Consider the following 23,916-nt stretch of genomic DNA (forward strand, 5'->3'; position numbering starts at 1 on the left):
CCTTGCCATGAGAACGGACTACTGCACAGCTAACCCGCTGACTTTAATGACACGTTGCCTTAAGTCCCATGCTGAGAAGCTACACCGAAACGAGCAAAGCTACAACACCTGGACTTTCCCAGCTGTCTTTTCCTTTCCTCGCCGTTCTCTGGCTCTCTAGGTTTTGAAGACATGGATTCTGGGGTCCTACTCTTTATCCTCCCCTCCCCTCCTTGGTTTCCTCTCTATTCCTGCCCTAAAGGGCAGCTTTATTTCCGTCCTCCCAAGCCAAAAAGGGTGACTGAGGTGAATTCCGGTGGCTCGTGGCCCCCCATTCCTCAGACCTCCGTCTGCAGGTCAATAATGTCCTGCCCCACCAGAGGGATGCTGGTGTTTGACTTCTCCCACTCCACGGAGTGCAGCTCCAGAGGTGAGGCTGCGAGGGGCTCCAGGTCTTTGCGTATCCATGCAGGGGGAGACTGCTGCATTCCCCGGACTCCCTCCCACGGCCTCTCCAGAGGGGCCTGCTGCTTGTCCTGTTGATAAGAGAGAAGCAGGGTTTTGAGTGATTGTCAACCATCAGGTCCTGTATATATAATCACTTTGTATTTCACCATTTGGTTAATGTTAATGTTAGCCCAAGATGCTTCTGAGGAGACTGTGATGATGACAGTAGTAGTTATAAGGTGTCATTTGGACATTATCATTGTGTGTCTCGTTTAACTAAATTTGACAGTGTGAGGTCGTATAAGAACAACTCACGCTGTGGTTGGTTTTGTCACTTCCACCCGAGGACACACTCCATCTCACAGACTGTAAGAAGGAAGGAAATACATCCTTTCATTCATAATGGCCTCATCGGTAAGAAAAATACAGTTTTCTTGAGGTCACCGTTAAGACCACAACTATAAATTCTGATTCGTATTTCTGTGTTTGGAGTATCTGCTGTGATTGCATCTTTCTGTTAGATGTTCTGTTTTGTCATTCATTTGTTGCATCTATCGTCATGGAGATGGATGACATTGAGGGCATTGGTGTGCTGTGTTACCTTGCCGTCAGAAGCAGGGGATTCTCTGTCCTTCTCAGCGTGATGCATCTTCCTGTTCAGGTCCTGAAACATGTTCTGGTGGCGCTTCTTTGTGTGCATAATTTTCTACAGGAGGAATAACACAAGAAAAACCTGTCAGGAACGCTCACACACATCTTCATGTATCCATGATGTACCATTCTGTCAATCAAGGCCAAGAGTAAAAAGAGGGTTTTTACCTCAAAGTCTAACTCAGCATAGCGTGATTTCTGCCTCTGTAATGAAAGGTTGCACAAAGAAAATGCTGTTAGTTTCATTTGTTGACACATTTCACAACTTCTGGCATTGTACATCAACCAAAGCTATTATTGTATGTCTTGGAGATCTCAAACCAGCTCCTCACCTCCAGAGAGCTCATGGAGAGTGTGGAGATGGTCTCACTCTTAGACATCATGGAGTTCATGGACTCAAAGGTGTTCTCTAGGCTGCTATGAGTGATGTGGGACTCGCTGGACATGTTGTGAATGTTCTGGATTGGTGAGTCGTCTCTCTCCGAGTATGTCACGCTCATCTGATCGGCAGGAAGCGATTTGAGCCCGAAGGCAGCCTGTGGCTCTGCGAAAGGCCCGCTGAGGTGGACCAGTCGAGTCTGGGGAATTTTCTCCACGGCGATGTTGTATTTGGTCGGGTCGTCTTTGGGCTTGGACCTCAGGGTGGAGGTGGTGTTGGGCATGAGGATGTAGCCGCTGCCGTCGGGGCAGCTGGTCTCCGCTTGGCAGCAGAGGTCTGCGTCCAGCTGCTTGAAGATATCTCCATCGCAGACATACACAGGCTTTCCGCAGGATGGGTCGACGACGCCCGTCAGCCGACTCTTCTCCCTCTTAAGGGTGAGGGTGTGGCTGGAGTACTCAGGGACAGCCTGCATGTGGCCCTTGCTGGGGTTGGACGGCAGTGTGTGGAAGTTGGGGCCCATGGGGAGTGGCATCTGTGGTGGTGGCATCTTCTCCTCGGAGGAACAATTCACGCCTTTTAAAGACAAAGAGGAAGAACTTGTTAGGGTAAACGTGCTGCGTTTGTTGTTCAGAGACCATGGCTCCCTCTCATGCAAGGTCAAATGGTTTGGTTTTTAATTGCACGCCTCACAATATTTTAATTTGAAAAGCAATGTGGAGAAAAAAAACAATTCTAACCTTGTCTCCTGGAATCTCCATCCTTTTCGAAATCCGACTGTTGGTAAATGTAAGTGAGAGAGAGAACAAACGGATGAGATACTTCTATTTGTACTTAATGTATGCACATATTAATTTGGGGGATAAGATACAGGAGGCACTCAGGACATTAAACAGGCAATAAGCCAGGAAATTCACCGTATGATGGCTGTGACCGTTCTGAAGAGAGCTGCCAGAGTCTCCGTTGCCGTCATCCTTACGGTCGACAACTCTGCACTTGACTGCCTCCTGTACCTAATGGACCGAGGGCAAAATCAAAGATTAACAACTGCGCTCGGCTCAACACACTCCATAAAAATCTTTAGCTAAAAAAGATAAAGACAACCGAAAGGATCCTCATCTTGTATTAAACATTTTATTTCCAGAGACTTGTCTGTCTGTCTGTCTGTCTTTTGCCCACCTCTCTGCGCAGGATGCAGTGGACCATGACAATGATGAAGCCCTCCAGCGAATCGAAGACGGCGAAGAGGATCTGAAACAGAGCGGAGCGGCGGTCTGTGATGGCCAGCACGGCAGACATCCAGGTGAGAGCGAGCAGAGGCAGAACAACACAGGAGCTCCAGAGTGACGCCCTGCATGTCGGGAGGAGAACAGCAGGTCAGACAATGCCACAAAGCACATTATTCACTGTTATTATAAACCCTCTACCCCCATCGTTTGACCCATTTAGACCCGAGGACGATTCTACAAAATGTCTTCTCTAGAAAAAAAACCTCTATGTGTATGTAATTGGACCGCCGACCCCCATCTGAAATTATATGTATTTAAAGATTTGCACCACATTTTCACGATTTTTCAAAAATAGCAGATCTACAAGCTCGTAGATGAGCTTGTAGATTTGCTATTTTTCAATAGAAACCAATGGCGACCAATAACACATACATACCCAGCTCTCTCCTTCAGCTTGATGTCAGTGATGCCATCCTTGGACACCAGCTTGTTGAACACCAGAATACCAATCACCATGTTCACCTGGAAGGGAGCAACATCACGGGTCATGCGTTTCATTGTACACTGTCTGAAAGTGAACCGACAGCATACTGTGAACATTATATTAAGCTGTGTTGATTTCTATCAGAAGATACATACCAGGACTACAGCCGCTGCCGGTCCGACAAACAAGTAGAGGAGGCCATCTTCAAGAGACAGCCAGCAGCTGGAAGAGGGAGAGAGAGAGAGAGAGAGAGAGAGAGAGAGAGAGAGAGAGAGAGAGAGGGTAAAACCATTATTAATCCAGCAGAGTAAAGAATGATTTGAACAGTAAAAACAAACAGATAGGGTTGAAAGCAACAGATGGGTATTGAACATGAACTTACTAGTTGACAGTTCCATATCCTTTAGCCTTGGTGAAACCCACAGAAACAGCCACCACCAATGCAGGAAGTCCTATAAGAGAAGATGAATATCAATATTAAAAGAGAGAAGAGATGGAGAGACAGACAAGGCATAAAAGAGAGAGAGACAGACTGACAGACAGACAGACAGACAGACAGACAGACAGACAGACAGACAGACAGACAGTTGCACGTACCCCAGCCTAAGCAGAGGAAGCGTTTGCGGATGATGCGGTTGCGTAGACGGCCTGTCACAGCCATGTAGGACTGCCACGCTTCCGTCAGCACCCAGCAGAAGGATGACAGGAAGAAGAAGTGGAGGAGAGCAGCAACAAGAGTGCACACCACCTGAGAGGAGGAGTAATAGAGGAGAGAGAGAGAAGAAAGTATGTCAGCGACATCGTTACTCTCAAAGTCCCCACAGCAGTAACTATATCGAAGAGAGAGAGAGAGAGCTTAAAAATAAATGGGATTGGTTAGGAAACGTTGCCGTACCTTGTTGCGAGCCTGAGTCTGTCCAATGAGAATTAGGGCATTGGAGCAGATAATGGAGAGGCAGAAGTTGATGAGAATAACAGAGCGCTCGGAGCGAATGTACCTGGAAAGAGAGAGACAGGGGGGCAGGGGATGAGCGAGTGTCAGTGACAATCACACAGTTCCATATGATGATGACACACAGTTTCCCCAGAGAGTGGACCTTGCTGGAGATGGGAGACTTACTTCCACACCGAGACGTATATGATGATGAGAAGCAGCAGGGTCAGAGAGGAGACCCCACAACCGACGATGAGCGTCACTGAGGGAAGCAGTGCCTTGTCCATGTTCTACAGAGGGAGACAAGACAAAATACAGGCCCGTTAGTCTCTGCTTACTAACACAAACACACGCACAAAGTCAGAGAGGGACAAATATTGACACTGGCATCGAAGCAGGAAAGTTTCTTGGCTGCGGGCTATCTGGAACTGCAGTCATCTCCCCGTGGGCAGACGGCTGAATGGCATAATTAGGCCACGGCTCGGGCAAGGTGACCCCAAGGTGAACATCACAGAAAGATGGAGCTGTTGGCTACAGACGTGACTGAGGTTACAGCATCTCCCATTTGAGCTTTTGAAGTGGCAAATGATGCGAGAAGGATGTGGGCCATATGTCTCTCCTCTGAGCAGCGTGTGCTTATCCGTGTCTGTCTGTGGGTACTGGTGTGTGTGTGCCTGTACTGTATGTATATTCAATTCTCCTGGGCATCTGTGGTTGTACGTTTCTTTACCAGGCATTAGTCTTAACTTCTATAGAAACCGCCCAATTACAAACAGCCATTTCAAGCTCACCTTATGTCTGTTTCATGTTTATGTGTGAGCATGGATAGACTGTATGTGTGTGTGTCTCTGAACTTGCAGTTCTTCCACAACCCCTGCAGGAAAGGACAGGTGGGCCATTATCACCTGTGCATTAATCTGCTGCCTCCCAGCCCCCACCCTGCTGTGCTCTGACAGAAGCTTAGCTCTAGCAACTGCCTGTGGCAGTTGACCGTCTCTGTGCCTCGAACATGCCATGCCACAGAGCCCCTGGTGGCTGACAGGGAGGAGGGAGAAGTCTGTACACCGATTTCCTTGCTGTCAATTCACCCGTGGGGCGCAAGGGACTTGGCTCTAGTTGCCACAAAGAACCTCTCTCTCTGTCTGTCTGCCTGCTTGGTTGGCTGGCTGGCTGGCTTACTCCCCTTCCCGCTGCCAGGAGCTAATTGGCTGGGATCACTGTCAAATTGCACAGCCGTCTCGTCTCACACCTCCTCTGGAGACTCTTGTGAGGATTTGCGCTAATTTAACACTCTCTGATTTAGCCCCGTTGCCGAGGAACATGTAAGAAGGTCTGATCGTGAAAGGTTGAGGCTTCGAGTGAAGAGGCACCTTGTTGTAGAACTTTGTAATAAACTCTTCTCCTTTAAAATGTCTGACAATGGCTTGTTGAGAGGCAGCAAAGATACCTCTGAGCCACTGCCGCCCAAGGAGAGTTGTTTGTATCTTATTCTGCACTCCACACAGACATCCAAGCACAGCTGGCAAACATGCTACGGCCCATGACAGCCAAGTAGTACATTAGTGCCACCATAAATTTGTTTCAAAATCTATCCAACGACATCAGAGCCCCCCAAAACAGATGGTCTCCTTTTGCGCCACAGGAGAGGTAATAAATAATAACCAGAGTCAATATGGCATGTTTCCTCCTATATCCATCCCTGATTCCCAGTCTCTCTATCTGTGTAGATACTGGAGCCAGCGGGCCATGAAGTTAAATTCAGAAAGCCAGTTTGACCTAAATACGAAGCAGCCTTGTGTCTGTCCTTGACCGAATACTTCCTTCTTGTTTCCCATAAATTGTAAATCAGATGAGAGGTAAAAGTAATGAGCGCAGAGGGAGGGAGAGAGGGAGTGAGAGAGAGAGGGTGGGGGGAGAGAGATCCCACCAAGGAGGTTTTAACCAGTGCACATTTTCATTTGTTTTAAAAATGGAATACCCAGGGTGCACCAGCAGCACCACACTAATCTTGGGTCTACTGGTCAAGGGCATTGGCTGGGCTAACTCCCACCAGGCCTCGCAACACACATTCTGATTGGTGCAGAGGTCCAGAAGTCAGACCAAAGCAAATGAGAGGTGAAAACACTGCAGTGTGTCCATGTTTAATCCACCACTCTCTCCCTCTGTCTCTCACCGTCTCGCCTTTACTTTGCCGACAGCATGCAGACGGTTGGACAAGGCATTGAAAATGTCCACGGCAAATGCTAGACAGAGAGGCTTTATGAAGATAATGAGAGAAACCATCGGTGCATGAACAAACGCCTGTCTCCCATTGGTCAGCTAGCATGGCATTTCCAGAGGGACACTGGGCCACTGCGGCCAGGGGGGGTGGGAGTACAGGAGGACGGGGTAATAAGAAATATTTGCAGACAAAATGATTGGTGCAGCTGCCGGTCAACCATCAGCAAGCAGAGGTTTGACACACGGAGGCGGGTGTCTCAAGGCGTCTTACGGAAATAAATATAGGGGGTGGCCCTTGAGTCATACAAATACAAGTCATGGCAACCACAACAGGCTTTTAGGGGACACGGTGGCACAGTCGGTATAGTGCTGTCGCCTCACAGCTAGAAGGTCCTGGGTACGATTCCCACTGAGGACGCTGTGGGCACTGGGGCCGTGTTTCCCTCCTCCGCATCAGTGCCCATACCCGAGGTGGGGTTGGCAAAAGGGCATTTTTGTGTGGAGTTTGCATGTTCTCCCCGTGTCCCTATAGGGTAGGTACCCTCACAAAAAACATGCAGTAATCGTGATCTCTAAACTGCCTCCCCCTGGCCAGCCCGGGGTGCCTGATGGAGGGGAAAGGAACTGGTCGGAATAACGTGTTCCTTCCACCGTTCCACGCGCTACGTCCGGCCGGGGAAACTCCCCCGTCAGGTGAAAAGAAGCAGCTTGGACTCCTCATGCATAGAAGGAGCATGAGGTCTGTCCGCTTCCCCCCCATATTGGCAGAGGAAGTGTAGCGCCCAGGATTACATTAGATAATTGACACTGGGTGAAAAAATGGGTTGCAAAATATAAAAAAAATAACAGGCTTTTGGAAATAAAAATTAAAACATTGGTCAGATTAGAGATGGATAATGAAGCTGTTGTTATTAGTACCTACTGGCCAGTGTTATCGCGTTACAAGATTGGAGAGCATCTGATTTCGCAATTTAACATCTTAAGGGGAAGAAACCATGTCTGTATCTGAATTGATAAGACCAGTGCCATCTGTTGATTCATTGTCTGTTATTTTGTTCACTGCAGCAAACTCAGTTGCATAGCAGAGACGGGCAAACCATTTTCTCTGACCTGGAGGGGTTTAAGGAGGGAGGATGAGAGTTAGAGGAAGGGAGGTGCGTGAGTGTGTCTGTATCTGTGTGCGTGAATGTGTGTTAGTGTGTGTTTTTCCCTCAATATCTCAGTTTACCAAAAATCACACAGAAGAGCCTTTGCTGCAGAAGCGTTGCCAGGGCAACTGGAGAGCGAACACAGTCTAAGGGGACATATGATTTGACTCTTCATATTATTAATATAAAAATCAAACAACCCTGCAGCAACTTCTACTGTGCAAACCATTATGAATAATTATCCAGTGTCTTTTCAAGATGAACTATTGCCAAATGCCTTCAGACATATAAGTCAGGAATACTAAATGGTGGTTGCATGGATTAATTTGCGCAATGATTGAATATAAATCATTAGATGGATATTTGATTTATTAAAAAAATCACATATGCGAAATAAATATTTTATTGGTCAATGTGATATAGACGACAATAAGTCATTGCAAACGAGTGACAGCGAACACATCGGCGAAATAGACAATGAAGAATGCACAATATTTAATTCGTTCCTATTCAATCTATGCATCCATCTCAATATATATATTTTTTAAAGTCGACAGGCTAATCAATAATTATTCTTCTGGTCAATGGCACCTGCACAGTGCACAAACACAGACAAAGCGGGGGAGGTATTATTATAGCGGATCGCTCGAAAAATAACGCCTACGTTTTTCGTTTCACATCGCCGGGCATGCATGCAACACGAACGAAATTAAGATGCAGAGAGAGGGGGAGAGAGAGAGAGGGGAAAACAATTAAGTAAACAGACTCTCAAAAAACACTCACCGAATCTGGGTTTATCCGCGATAAAATGGCGAAGGTAGAGAGGCTGTCACACACGCATTTGGTTCTGAATGAATCAACGGCGACCACTCTGCAGCTCCGCGCAGACCAGGAGCCAAGCAGAGAAGAACTGTGCAGGAGAGGAGAGGAGAGGAGAGAGGCACACGGCTTAGCAGCGCATAGGAGGAGAGATTTATCTGACAAATACCTCGCAGCAGGAGGAACTCATCTCAAAGGCAAACATGTTTCATTTGTCAGATGAGCCTTCCCACCACCAATAAAACGTGGATTATCACCCTCATGTTGAAAACGATGACAGTCTATAGTGCTAGACAGATGGAGATGAATTAATATTGCATGAGATTGCACCTGTAGCCTATACGAGTTTATTTATTATAATTAGCCTAATTGCAATTCCATTCATATTTTCCAGAATTATCCAAAAAACTAAACCCAAAAAGGTGGACAATGCAACTCGGGGGATTCGAGTCTTAATGATGGCTCGGGCCATGATAGGCGCTATTAATGCCCAGGAGACACCATGCATGATTAATGGTGACATGCTGTCATAAACTGTGGGCTATGCATTAGCTCTACTAATTGACAAGTCAGCTGGGCACTGGCAACATTTCCTCGATGTAGGCTAGCTATCTTCTGTACAGTACAAGGAACTGGATACAAAAAGCACAATATGTTCCCTGTTTTGTAACAGGGGTGAGGCAATGAATGGGATAGGAGAATGCAGTGATTATGAATTCGTCAACTAAAAGGTAGCCTATTGGCTGGATTTGTATATAGTTAATTGGTTCCTGAATGGGGCAGATTGGTTGATTGGTGTTTTTATTGACAAATATGCATACATACTTATATTTGTAGTAGTAGCCTACATAGATCTGTCCAAAAAGTTATAGAACACAAAAAAGCTTGAGAGCTTATTTTTGTTCTTTGAGTGTATAATGTGTGTAAAGTAAACTGAATGCCACTGGTCTGGAAATATTGGCCAGGCTAGCTGGCCAATGGGAGATATTATTAAGTAGTAGCCTATTGAACTGTAAATTCTCAACAGGTTTTGTTCTGAATCAAACCTATTTAGCTAATAGGTAGTATTTTGTGTGTGTGTGTGTGTGTGTGTGTGTGTGTGTGTGTGTGTGTGTGTGTGTGTGTGTGTGTGTGTGTGTGTGTGTGTGTGTGTGTGTGCGTGCGTGCGTGCGTGCGTGCGTGTGTGTGTGTGCGTGCGCGCATTCAGGGAGGTTTGGGTTTAGTGTGGGGATTCACTGCATGTGCTCAATGTACAGACTAATGCATGTTTTGCTACCTTGGTCACCTTATCACACCATGCAAATGGAGAGGTGTGGCGATGGCATGGGTTCTAAAATGGCTGCTGCTTGGAGTATTCCTCGTACTGTTTTTTATATAGAGACCAAACATGTGTTTCTGCAGACTAAACATTGACAGCCAGAACTTCCTCTCGCTGCCATATCCACTGTCTCCTTCCTGACATTAATCATACAGTCCAGAATAATCTAATGTGGCTGCAGGCACGTCAGCCTTCTATCTCAAAGGAGATGATGCAATTACATTTTCTCCTCTTTCGCTTTTCTTCTACTCTCTCCATCGTGCCCAATGCCTTTTGACTTTGCTTTGCTTACAGTGTGTGTCGGCTGTGTATGTCTGTTGGTGTGTGTGCGTGTGCGTGTGCGTGTGTGTGTGCGTGCATGTGCTAGTGTGCATGCACGTGTGTGTGTGTGTGTGTGTGTGTGTGTGTGTGTGTGTGTGTGTGTGTGTGCGAGTGTGCATGCACGTGTGTGTGTGTGTGTGTGTGTGTGTGTGTGTGTGTGTGTGTAGTGGAGGGGGTTGGTCCATGTAAGGTTGGTGCTGAATGCATTTTATTTGTTTTTCTGTAATCCACAAGTGAACAAATCTATCTAAATGCAAATGGTGCTCCTGTCTAATGCTTAGTAGAGGGCTATATGGGCCAGAGGCTGATTGATCCAAACAGAGACTTTTCATAATTCATCTGAATGCATCGAAGTATCTTTACACACTCCTCCTGCAGGCTGTTAACCTCCACCATGAACATTGAGATGAGCAACAGAGAAGAGACTTTTCTACGCATGGTGTTTGGATGGATGTTCTGCTGTCTGACCCACAGCTGTGGGATTCTTTTTACCTGTACATCTTGCTGTCATGTTTGTTTCTGCCTGGCATGTCTCTGTCTTAAGGCCAGAAGAACATTTTGTTACATCTATTGTCAGGGTGACTGTAGCTCTGACTGCTTGTGAAAATGTTTATCTTTGTTCTTGTCCGGCTGGATAAGAGCTAGCCAGCAAAATGGGCACAAATGTAAATTTTTTCATGCAGGTAAAATATAACTCATGCATTGCAAGCTTTAAACGGCTATTTCGACGACGACATTTGATCTTGAGGGAAAAGTAGAGCCCTGGGGGACTCCGGCCAACAAAGTATAGGGTTTAAGTGGTTGATTCGTGTAGTGTGTATGTGTTTCTCCCCCACATACTAGCTGTGGCCTTTCTAAAGACATCCTGCTGAACTGTCACTCTGCCATTGTTCTGAGAATCAGTGAGGTTGTCAGGGCGTTAAGCTGGCCTGTCAGACACTAACTATGCCGGCCGGACAGAGCTAGCCTGTCCATGCCACTCGTAGCTGCAAGACTCGAGGGCGCCGCGCCGTGGCGTGGTGTGGCTCTGTCCTTGCCAGCAGAGATGACTGACGTGAAAAGAAGTGACGCCATGCAGTTGCTCTCTCTCTGAGGCGAGTTATAGGAGTCTGCGGGGGCTTGAATGCAATAACGCGCAGTGACAGATGCATGAGTGAGAGGGCGGACACACACACACACACACACACACACTGAATTAAAATAAAGATTTGTCAGTACTTACGTTTCACTCTCATCCCAGGAAAGGCAGGTCTCATTTATGGTATCCTGTAAAGAAGCCAGACAGAGAGATGTAATGTGAGTAGATCTACCAAAAAGGAAATGCGTAGGTTGGGAGAAAGTTGGAACACCATTCTGGAAATATGTGAGTCTGTGACATGTGAGAGCTTGAAGGGGAGACAACCGCCCACATGTCTCGCTAGTCGCTACTGTCTCCCGTCACAGATACGCAAAGCTAACAATGGACAGCCATCATTCCTGCATGTGACCGACGAGCTGGAAAGAACATATACTGTATGTGTGCCTGCAGGACTAGGGGGCTGCATTAGATACATAATAACCACTGTACACTTACGTTGTGGAGATGGGGAAACTCGATCTCGACGGGAGATGACAGTAGGCCGGGTGTGGGCTTGACTGTAACTGTTACCACCTTCGAGTTGAGGAGTGTAGTGTTACTGCAGAGAGAGGAAAGAATACCATTAAACACCATCCCTATCATTTAGATTTCTATCATATCTACAATTTAAATTTTAACGCATTGCATCCAGTATGTGTATTGCTGTGTTAGCACAGTCTGTGCGGTCCCACAAAGTTGCTTGTAAAGTAAGTAACAAATATTGATTCTTGATTCTTATGAGGAGGTGCTAAACGACCGCTGATGTTTACAATGATGTTTACAACAAAACAAAAAATAATTGCCATCTCCATTTTGGGTCTGCAATTTCTTTCCCTATAATTAGTTGTTAGACGTGTGAGCTTGTAGATTTACCGATTTGGCCAAAAATGTTTTCACCAGAATAATGAGGCTATACTGTAGTTCATGTGGTTATTGGGATTCAAGCAGTGAATATGCGTTGGGTCTATAAATCACAAGCCAAGTTATACAAGCCTGCTGTAGGATCTGAAATACGAGTTCACGGTCAGGAAGGACACGGTGTCACCATGCCACAGATAGATGAGTGGTATTACCTATTAAATGACAGGATGGCGCCCAGGTTTCTGTACAAGACAATGCCGGTCACAAAGGCATCTGTGCATTTTGGAGAAGAAAACAAAACAAAAGCACAACTCATTAAAAAAAATGGACTGCATTAGTGCATTTATATAGCACTTCACAATGTATTTCACACACCAAGCTGCTCATTGGGAGCAGGGTTGCTCTCAAGCCAGACAACTATTGCAGATAACCGAAGTTGTCATCTGTTTGTTTCAAGAAAATATATTTCAAACTAATTTGATTTACATTAGGATAAATGTGTGCGACTGCAAAGACAAAACGGAAGAGGAGGGAGGCGGGGGGAGCCGACAGTCTGGCTAGAGAGAGACTGGGGGTTCAGGTTTTGCTCGAGGTTACTTTAACACACAGACAGGTGGAGCCGGGGGTCGAACTGGGAACCTTCCGATTCCAAGAAGGCCACTCCTGAGCCACTGCCGCCCATTAGATGTAAGGTGAAATAAAAATGTCAAAAATTTTAAATAATTACATTACTGTTGTTTTTATCTTTTATAATGTATGCATTGTGGCTTCTCCCAGTTCTCTTGTTCATAATCAGTGCAGTTCTTCCTGTTTCCTTCATGTCAGTCAATTTTGCATGTCAGTGTGAGGGTCTCACCGCCAGACTGGTTAATGGACAGAGCATCGCGGGACACTGTGATCTTCTCCTCAGCATTCCTAACCCAGTCCAACATTCCTCTCCAGCCCTTCGTAGGGAAGGTGAAGTTAGTGCTCGTTGTAGGGGGTCTCTTATGGATGCTCAATACTAGAAGAGATGCAGACAAAGAGAGATAGGGGCTTTGTTAATGAGCTCAGCTGTCATGACCTTGGTATGATATGAAGCACATTCCTGTATGTTCTTTACTCCACGGTCTACTGTTTTTTAACAGTGTGTGTCTGCTTGCAAAACCCATGTGAGTGTCACACTGAATAGAGTCATAATCATGTGTCATAAGTGTGTGTAATATCTCACAAGTAGCCCTGCTAAAGTGTCAAAGAGATAACTGATGCGTTCCGCTGCTGCTATGGACTCTCATTTGCTGGTGTGATAAAGATTAATGCACTCTCCAGACAGAAAGAATGTGAAGACAAATCGTCTCATATACACATAAGGACAGAGAGCAGCTGGCAGGGGAAATTAGGGGCTCACCTAAATTCTCGGTGACTTCATAAATGTCCTGAAACCCGCTCATTTGCATTCCAATCATATTGACAAAGTCCTCGACAAGGCGCAGAAACTCCTTGACATTGGCACCCATCTGGAAGAAAAGGCGAATAGGAAGAAGATACAGAAAGAGAGAAAGGGGGTCAATAATAATATAAAATCTCCACACAATATTTTAACGAATTGAACCCTAGCATCCATATTCTGGGCATGTAATTCGTGGCACGTTGTGAGCTTGTTGATCGGCATTGTCCGGTGGAGAGATTTGGTGTAATAGGAAAAAGGGAGAGGGCCTAATGCTAGACCCCTGGGGGACTCCAATCAATCAAGTATAAAGGCTTTAAGTGGTTTAAGTGGCTATGAAACACTACTGTCGACTGTCTATGCTACAGTGCCTCATTCTTGTGTAAAACAACTAGTACTGCTCCCTTCAGAGCACTCAGCAACAGAATGAGAAAAAACTCTTCATGCTGCTATGCAACCTCAGAACTTCCTCAAGGCCTTAAATGGGCATGCTGTTGATTCATACCCTAGCTTGCGTCTCTCTGACGCAGAACTGCAGCGGTGTGGGCGTGCATCTGTGTGCTGCGATGTCGAAGGACCTTTACAATCGCCATCGGTCCGTGCATGGGCTGGCATATAATTACACAGATTGGTGAGTGGGCGCTGTGATTCTCCTCGATTCCGTCACTCTCTGGTTTTCTCTAATTCGCCATGAAGTGTTCATCACGTCTTATCACAGTTCCCTTGGTAATTCACTAATAAAACTATCCACAATTCGTGCTCCAATATATGTTTGCTCTCCCAATGGCGGCACCCTACCCTACCCCTTTCCAAGTCCGATATCCTGAAGCCGGATTTTAGTAAAGACATTCTTTCAGTTGAAAACCAGTTACTTTTGTGCCAAATCATAAATCAAGCTTTAGAACGCTAGCCAGACTTCATCATGACGAATCCCGCTCATCATGACGAGCGGGAGATAGCATCAACAGGTGGTCATATCAACATCACCAGTTAAGGTGTCTGCACACTGCTGCGTTTTAAATGTTTTTAACAGGGTTTCTTTTCTCAAAAAACACGTCCAGTCTGCAAGGACCTTAGTTTATACTATGTACCAATCTGACTACTACTGTTGTTAAAACAAGTCTCAGGAATTCTAAAATCTCTGTAGGACAGTTCCGCGGCTATATATAAGTTGGTACCATTTTGGTGGCGTGGTTGGATGGATTTGTTACATCCATCAAATAATCCCTGGTTTACTCAATCCAGGTCACTCTTTATTATATCAATTGCTCACAACACATTTATTCCTAGGTACTTATTTCTTCACATCGTACTGTATATCCTGTTGATGCCCAAGTAATCAGATGAGCAATGTGTTGATCTGTTCTTTCACCCTTTACTTTTCACACTGTTAACACCAGCATCAGAAAACCTTCTGCCTCCCACACACACCATCACATGGCCATTAGTGCTGCAGAATACTGTACTTATTTTCTCCATGACTCATATTCATACAGGTTCACTTATAGCTTCTCTCACTTACAAGCTGTGCTTCCTCCCATTTGTCACGATGTTCCTCCTTCAGTAGGTTGCTGATGGTCTGAATGTAGTTCTGAAAAGCACCAGATGCAAGCCCAGTTAAAAGCTATTTTCGGTCAGAGGAACATTACACTATAGCTTACAGCATGTTTAGGCCTAAAGTGGTTAATTTATACACTGCTGTAAAAGCAGTGTATAAATCAGCCTTTTTTAATTTGTATTCTTATTTATAGCACAAATTGAAGGTCAAGCTTACCTGTACATCGGCAGTGCTTAGTTTGGGGCTTGCTCCTTTATGCATCTCTGTGGTGTTCTTCAGGATCTCCAAGATGGCCATAAGGTCTCCACTGTATTTGGCCCCGTCGTCTGATGACGATCTCAGACGTGAAATCACCTCGGCGAGCCTGTCAGCCGCCTGCCCCATCTGCACCTTGGAGACGAGTTCCTGGGTCTGCAGGAAGATAGGGGAATGTGAACAAATCCATGCCTGAATCGAGTGTGCCTCTGGGAAATGAACAGCTCAATAACAACAGATGCTGATATATTTTATGCAAGGCATGCGAGATAATGTTTTCCAACTGACTTACCAGCAACTTAATATTCTCATAGCTCTTTGAGATGCACTTGACATGAGTCGGGCTCTCCCAGAAGGCAAGGCCTACAGCGTCCAGAGTGCACCGACGGAGGATTAAGCCTGTTCACGTGAAACAAGTGTTTGCAATTAGCAAACAAGCTACGATAGAGACTTTACACATGAGGATGAGTAACCGTTCAACTTCAAATCTACAAATCTTGGAAGAAATATTTATTTTGGTCACATGGGAAATACAGAGCTGCCAGTTCTGACTAAACTCGGCTAAAACAGGCAGACATTCCTCCTCAAGTTGAAGAATTGGTCTGGGGTACCTGATGCATCAGATGGACAGGACGCGGCGTCTACGTCTCCAGCCGGGGTTTTCTTCCAAATCACATCTCCGGTGCTCTCCTCGGGACAAATCTCATGGGGTTCTACAGGATTCAGAAACAGCGTGACTATCATGACATCCTTTTCCTGACATTGCCTGGTGCTGCATAACCTGAATTGTGATGAAAACTATTCAAAAGACTATGACTAAAACTAAAATCAAAATTTGCTGCCAAAAACAACACTGACCTGGGCATCTCCTCTCGTTGCAGCGTCTCTGCTCTCCCTTCTCTCCAGTGCAAGGCTCCCCTCCAAAAAAGGGCCCTTCACACACCCTCTGTCTCTGCTGGGAGGCCCCACCACACGTCTTACTGCAGGCTGTCCAGGTGCTCCACGCATGCCAGCGTCCATCCACTAGAGAGACAATGTAGCGCACGCGCACACACACACACACACACACACACACACACACACACACACACACACACACACACACACACACACACACACACACACACACACACACACACACAGGAGATTAAGGCATGAAAACTAAAGAACAGATAATAAAAACACAGCAGATAAGATTGTTCTTCTCTTTAAATCTTTAAATCTTTACATTTTTCAGTTGTTGTCTTTAATATGATATATGCATTGATTTTGTCATAGTTATTATATCAGCCAGGCCGTGATGTTTTTAGGCATGGTATAGATGGGTGTTTCTTTACCGGGGCAGTCTTTAAGGAAGCAGTTGACAGTCTCCTGCCAGGGCCCACGGCACTCAGAGCCACCGTAGGATGGACCGTTGCACTCGCGGGTTCTCTGTCTGGTTCCGTTAGAGCAGGAGGCCGAGCAGGTGGTCCATGCAGACCAGTCATTCCAGGATCCGTCCACTAGAGGGTAGCAAAGACACAGTATGGTAAGATTCAAGCAATTGACTCTAAGGTTTTAAAGGCTACAGACAGACAGAGACAGTCATCATGGTGCATCATTGGTTGTTATTAGCATGGCCTATTGTTGTGACTGAGTATGAGTGGAAGGCCGTGCACGTGTGTCACCTTTCTGTTGTCCAACTAAAAACATAATCATTCATTTGGACTATTTTGCAGTAACGGTCCTGTGTCAACATAATTATTCTAATAATGATCTAATAATGATTCTCAAAAATAAACAGTAAGGCAGTGTCTCAGAAATACATTGGATTCCACCCCTCTGACTCAGAGAGTTCCACCTCATTAGGTGAGCCTTCTAGGCCCCAGCGTTTCTGTTATAGTGGGAATGGATTAAACGGTAAATCAAATAATACTGTGGTTAACAGTGCCAACTGCTGGTGTAAGTACAAAAGTACACCACAGCAACATATTAGGACAGGCACGCTTTTCTTCTCTGTTGTCTGTTCTACCAAATCTGCTCCCACACATTTAGTCAGTGCTGAGCCGCTGACAATGTCACACTCTGTCAGCGAGTAGGTGGTGGGGTGTAAAGGATCACAAGCCGGAGTGAATCATCAGCCGGAGCGCTGATTGCTCAGTGTGTGTGTGTGTGTGTGTGTGTGAGTCACACCTGTGTGAGTGCATAGATACAATGAGGGTTCCATCATTTATCACAATGATGGAATCAGTGGTGGTGGCGGTGGAAGTACAAAATATACATACATTACTTAACGTGCAGAATGCTCCATTTCATTTTTCATTGAATTGTTTCGTCTGTCAAAATGTGTCCAAATTGTTTCAAAATAGATACTACAAGAGTGTAGAGATATTTTTTTTATCTCCAAAGTATAAAATAGAGTTGAATTGGTTTAGTAAGTATGTTTTATAATAATAATCTAAATCTGCAAAATAATTGGCCTCTGAGATGTAGTGGAGTAGTATTGAAAAATACTTTGAAACTTTGAAAGTACAGTACCGGTACTTGAATGTACTTTCCACAACTGCAGCTAATTAAGTCAGGTAATGAAGTAGAAATGTCTGATGCAGCAGATAGAAATACTGCACATTTCCACCGGAAACAATTGTAATATACTGGTATATGTAGAATGTATGAAACTAATATCTTAGAATTACTGTATGTGACTGTATCACACCACTGTTTTAACCACTAGGACAAACCAGAGATGTCCATGTCTCCAGATTCAACTCTGTTTTAATCCTGCCTCTCACCTGAATTTCCTGATTTTATCAGATACGATATTACAGGTAAAGAAACATTCGTTGATGCTCTAACAAGACTCTTGTTTGCCGACTCACCTGGGCAGACAGCGATGTTGCAGAACTTGGTTTGCTTGGTGGGACCGACGCAGGGCTCACCACCGTTCTTGGGATGTTTGCACATGCGAATGCGGTTACGGTACCCACGGCCGCAGGTGGACGAGCACAGACTCCAGGGGGCCCAATCATCCCAGGCTCCATCAACTGCATAGGAAGGAAAGAAGTTACAAAATGTATCGCTTCCGCTCTCCACTCTCCACTAGATGGTGTGATAGTCCCACATCAACATTCAGACATGGACCTGCATATCAATTATGCATGTGCAGCGGACACACAATTTACAATTTGGGCAGGTGCTCTTATCCAGAGCGACTTACAAGTGCAAAAAAGAATACGCAGAGTTAGCATTAACTCTTGCCAATAAACAAGCTAACTATAATAGTCACATACAGTACATAAAGTTGCAGAGTGAACAATATAGTAGCTCAAAGAAACTTGGATACCATTGATTAAACCATGAACCTAGCAGGTGTCTAATCAGTTATGTGACCAAGATATATCTGCATAGTAAACTCACACACACACACACACACACACACACACACGCACGCACACACACACACACACACACGCACGCACATCAAGGAGTGGGACTCACCAGGGCAGACTGTATTGTTGCAGGGGCGATGCTCACGGATGGGTCCAGTGCACTGAGTGGTGTAGGATGATGACACACAGGATCGCGTACGGCTCTGAAAGCCCTCACCACAGGTGACTGTGCACACACTCCAGGATGACCATTCATCTGTCACAGCATCCACTGCAGCGGGCATAGCATATATTAGATTCACTGTCTGATTCTTTCTTTTGATAGACAGATGACAAGCTATAGACAGATGTGCTTATCTTGTGACTCATCTCACCTGATGCAACAGCTCCACGTGTGGCATCATCAGCGTTGTCCCTGTTCAGCCCAACAATAGCACGCAGACCCTGACTCCTATTGCGAATTTTACCTGCATGGATTCAAAGAACACATGAACATGGGCCACGCATGTGACAAACAACAAACAAATAAACACTGCACCAGGGACGTCACGTGCAGAGAGGGTTAGAGGGGCTGAAATCCTGTTAAGAGGGCACTTTTGGACCAGATTTGTGAAAATAGAAAACGAGGGGCTCACCGATGCAGGGCTGTGGGTTGCAGGCCTTTCCTTCTTCCACCACACCCTCACACAGGCCATCTTCTGGCTGACAGGTGCGGCTGCGCACCTGGACTCCACCTCCACACTCCTGACTACACTCTGACCAACGAATCCACCCATTCCAGCTCGCTGCAGGTTGACAGACAGAAAGTAGCAAGCATGGTTATTTGGGATTTTGGGAACAATGGATCACATATAATTACAGTAAACGTGACCACATAAACTGTTAACTGCTACAATTAAAAATAATAATAATTACCCTTCAACTTCATATTCTATCTGTTTCGGTGGCATAATGTAATCCAAAGGTGAGAGAGTACTAAGAAGAGGGCAGCGTTTCAGATACCCCTGAATTCTATCACATCTTGAAGTCTCCTCAAAAGGACACAATTGAAGCACCCTCAGTGAACTGTACTGATTGCAGCCTGCACCTCAGGACAGCTCTTTGTGAGCGACGCCGCAAGCTGAAGTTGATAGATGTACCATTTTAAATGGTGATTGTTTGCTTTCAAGCACTCAGTGGGAATTGTGGTAGGAGCACAGCGATGGCTGGCTGGCATGTTGCTATGACAACCGAGTGCTGCGCTTCGATTACCGCTGGCAGACGACTGTGCAGGCTTTGTGCTTCACATCCCCCCCCCCCCCCCCCCCCCCCCCCCTGCCAATTGAGCGTCTCACCTATAGGGCTTTGCTAAATGAATTCACATGGCTTTCGAGAAACGGAGAGACTGCATCGATGTGTGTTGCTGAAGAGGCCCTGCCACTTAAGATCTGGAGGCATCAGCATGGTTATCTTAACTGCTTTGATTAACTCGCCATGTCTCATGACTCGACCCCCGGTGTGTGCACATCCTTCATGCTAGGGCCCTGACATTCTGGTCATTAGGATCAATGGCTCCCTCAACAGACGCACGCAGGAACATGGGGCCCTTGTAAAGAACAACATCATCATCATCATGAATTCAGGTAAATTATCAACAAACAACACAACAAACATGATGGTGACATCGTGTTTTGCGGTTGTTTGAGTTGGGAAGCACATACTGTAAGCGGAACTTACTGGTGATCTCAGCATCGCGTCCGTTGTCTGTGGGAACGGGGAGACGGGGCTTTCTCTGGGGCATCTCCCAGCACTGGCAGGGGGTGTTCATGATGCCACATGGGTTGTCATGGGTGCTGCTAGACAGACAGCTCTCTAGCCACTGGCACAGCATCTGGCAGGCGGGCATGCTGGGGTTCCTCTTTCCCATCACCAGGAACTCGGCCTTGAACTCGCTGCCCTCACCCCCGTCCTCGGCGTCAACGGGCTCTGGGCCAAGACTCGGCGCCACCTTGCGGAGCTGCAGGAACTGCTTGGTGGATTCCAGGTAGGTGACGGTGGTCGAAGCGTCGCACAGCCGCACCACCTCGTCGAAGCTGTCCATGCCCAGGTAGCTGCGAGAGGCCTCGATGAAGGAGTCGAACTGGAAGGTCCTGATCTGGCGGGGCACGCACGACTCGGTGGGTTTGGTGATCTTCATGTAGACGGTGTAGCGGCGAGGGTCGGGGTTCTGCAGCGTCCAGGAGCACGGCGTGGAGGGCAGAGCCACTCCGGAGGTGAAGACGCCAAAGAAGCGACTCTGCTCCAAGGTGGCGCAGGTGGCTGAGGCGGGTCCCGAGGGAGTGCAGGAGGCCAAAGCGATGAAGAACAAGAGTGCGAAGGGCACGCAGGCGCTGGAGAGAGCTGACTGAGCCATGTTGGCACTGGAAGATATCACTCTAGTCGTCGTTGTTGCTTTAATTTATGCTGCTTTTGCTTCCTATATATGAAAGATAGGGGGAGATAAAGAGAAAAGAAAATAATAAATAATAATCAATGTGTCACATTTAACTGATAGTCAGAAAAGAGCAATATGTATCCCAGCATATACAGTGCACTGGTGGGAACAGAAATGGCACTATTCAGTGGATTTATGGTTAAAAACTATACACTACCTTATCACCTTAATATTCATATTCAGACGTCTCAATTGCCCTGAGTTGGAGGACTATAATTACTGTGGCACTGCAATTACAGATTTTCACAGCAGAACGGCGTTTCCAAGCTCTTGCAAGTGCTTTCCTCCCACACACTGATCCATGTTGCACATGATGTGCGTCAGACTGACGTCCATAGCAGCGCATTGCCACTAGGAACTATATAACTGTATAAAATGCTTTGCTCCCACGGGCAGGCAAAGGAGAGGGTGGGTTAACTGGCTGTTACCATGGCAAAATGTACAATTATCTGAATCATCCCCATGGCATCGTACTGGCTGCGTATGCATACACCACCATATAGGCCTACCTCTGCATAAAGTCAAAAAGGGACCGCTCTGTACTGAACTGCACAAACCATAGTGCACCTGCACGCACAATGTCTAACGGTTATACCGTTGCACACAAAAGAGCAACTGATGACAGGCTCAAGGGTTGGGTGGGATGTACATTACATCCACTGCTCAGAGCTCAGAGCTGTGACATCTATTGATTTGGAGTCTGCGTGAGTTAATAAAGTGATGACACTGCAGTATGTCTCTAACGGAACTGCTTTTGGTCAGAGGCTCTCTTTGAGTGGAGGCGAGTATAGGAAACAGTGTTGCTCGGCAACAGCCTTCACATGCGTACAGGTCATTTCATTTCTTCTCCACCCAAAGCAATGTGGTCTGCCAACGGTATAGAAATACATACACTATATATACTGTAAGTTGTCATAAGCAATCCAGGGCAGTGCATGAACAAAGCTTGAGGTATTTGGTAAGACAATTAGTGTGGGCAATTATAAAGATTGTAAAGAACATGCATGTTCAGAAAGACAGCCCCTGAATATGGACATTGTAATGTAAAATGCACGTCTCTAGTTGCATACACCTGCAGCTATGGCTCACAACTAATAATTACTTTGCCCACATCTGTTTTTTCATCCCGCCATCCCTGCTATCCCTTCCTCCCTCCCTCCCTCCCTCCCTCCCTCGCTGTTCTCTATGAGAGTAAATTCCCCTCGCTTTGTGTTGGTGAGTGTCTCTCCCACCTCCCACCAACCGGAAGCACCATGAATGGGCATCTGATGAAGCACAAAGACAGACGGAAGAAAGATGACTGGTTGCACACACCTCTCTCTCTCTCTCTCTCTCTCTCTCTCTCACTCCCTCTCATCCAGTGTTGTCAACAACATTTGTGCAAAGGGTGGAATGATTTGGTCCAAATACGAACCTTCAATTTGTATCCACTGCTCAAACTTATTTTCATTTTGCTTACAATCATGCATGTATTTGTTTGCCTGAGAATAACGAACAGAAGCTTTTACGGCATATGTCAAATCTGACAGTTCTGCTTGTGTTGACATAACTGCAAAGACATGTCGAATACTTTTGACAATATTAGTTTCAAAATGTATTCCAGACTCTCAGACAGAGGGTTCATAGTGAACGGATTATTGCTTGAAACAATTTTGAAAACACTATAACTTAGATTGACTTCTGGAGCTTTCAGTCACATCACTGAAAATTCAACACCATATTCAATATGTTCTGCTATATGCAACCTTTCGGTCTTATAGCCTAACTGATAACATAGATGCACGACAAAATACTGCAATATCAGTACTTTGAATGTGATCCAACATAAATAAAATTGCGTCTCCAACATAATTAAAGCATTAAGCCTTGAAATGGCATTGCATGCACATCATGATCTAAGCTTGATAGATGTACCGGTAACCGGTATGTTCAAACGTGCAGCATACAGACACATTTCAGCATAACACGATGTGAGCAGCAACAGGCGGTAGCTGCCCTTGGTGCTGAATAACTTTTCGCATGTTGCCAACAGCGGAAAGTTATTCAGCACCATGGACAGCGACATACGGCTTAATGAATTTCTGAACATTTCATGCTACCACATACTGTACACAGCCAGTGTTAATTATGTATCTGTATAGATACATCTATATAATGCACAGGCAACAAGACAAATCCATGCGGGACTCATTGTGAAACGTAACTTCCAGTTGATAACATTTATTTGCTTATTTACCATGCAGATACCACGGGGAATGTACACTTAAGAGCAGCTGCGGTAGACTAGATGTTGCAAAAGCATTTATAGGTGTCAGTTGCATCAAAGCAAAGCAAAAGTTTAGAAGCATACCTTTAAAAATGTGAGCGTTTCTCACAGCGTCGCTCGCAGTCGTCAGATCTGAAGTTTTCACTCAGCCAGCACTGAGCAGCTTCAGAAGTCTTTAGATGGTGGTGACCGGGCGAAAAACTTTCAAGCCCGAGTCCGACCATGCGGGTCGGGTCGTTCTCCAAGTTGTCAATGAGGTCCACTTCTACAAGAAAACGGAAAATAAAGCGACTCTGACCAAACTCCAAAGAGTTTACTACCAACTTTTTATTCTGCTAAGATCTACTACCCAGTAGCTATACTGGCGTAGCAGCCGATATCGCAGTGTCCACGGTTGTGTCTGAGCTTCAGCGAGTGTAAAACCGATCAGAAAAATGTGCCTTTCCTCGCTAAACTCCTGCAGGAATGGTTGTTGGTACTTCTACTCCCGGCTTAGTTCGGAGTCTTCTTTGGAAGTGGGTCCAATCTCAATGAAGCATGTGGCAGGTGTAGCCTTTATATCCACATCCAGCCCCGCCTCTCCCCACCAACCATGCTCCACCGGTGCGTGGTAAGAATGCTGAAGTGAGACAGCACGAAGACGGGGGGGGGGGGGGGGGGGTG

General features: G+C 45.9%; 1 protein-coding gene across 1 annotated transcript; it reads right to left on the reverse strand.

The window, feature by feature from the left end:
- Window positions 1-317: 317 nt before the first annotated feature.
- On the reverse strand, window positions 318-20,906 carry LOC310859366 (adhesion G protein-coupled receptor B1-like; the record flags this gene model as incomplete). Its single annotated transcript, XM_083765871.1, has 31 exons — window positions 318-515; window positions 742-792; window positions 1,028-1,132; window positions 1,246-1,281; window positions 1,410-2,032; window positions 2,197-2,233; window positions 2,374-2,469; window positions 2,636-2,807; window positions 3,122-3,207; window positions 3,325-3,391; window positions 3,552-3,621; window positions 3,767-3,917; window positions 4,065-4,167; window positions 4,290-4,393; window positions 8,255-8,381; window positions 11,152-11,195; window positions 11,503-11,605; window positions 12,120-12,180; window positions 12,764-12,910; window positions 13,295-13,403; window positions 14,856-14,924; window positions 15,108-15,302; window positions 15,439-15,545; window positions 15,758-15,859; window positions 16,005-16,169; window positions 16,484-16,648; window positions 18,005-18,169; window positions 18,624-18,785; window positions 18,889-18,981; window positions 19,150-19,299; window positions 20,231-20,906. The coding sequence occupies 31 exons, from the start codon at window positions 20,904-20,906 to the stop codon at window positions 318-320; spliced, it is 4,539 nt and encodes a 1,512-aa protein (XP_083621997.1).
- Between the last annotated feature and the right edge of the window lie 3,010 nt (window positions 20,907-23,916).

Source organism: Protomyctophum parallelum, assembly GCF_964188405.1.
Source record: "Protomyctophum parallelum genome assembly, chromosome: 1".
Taxonomy (NCBI): Eukaryota; Metazoa; Chordata; class Actinopteri; order Myctophiformes; family Myctophidae; genus Protomyctophum; species Protomyctophum parallelum.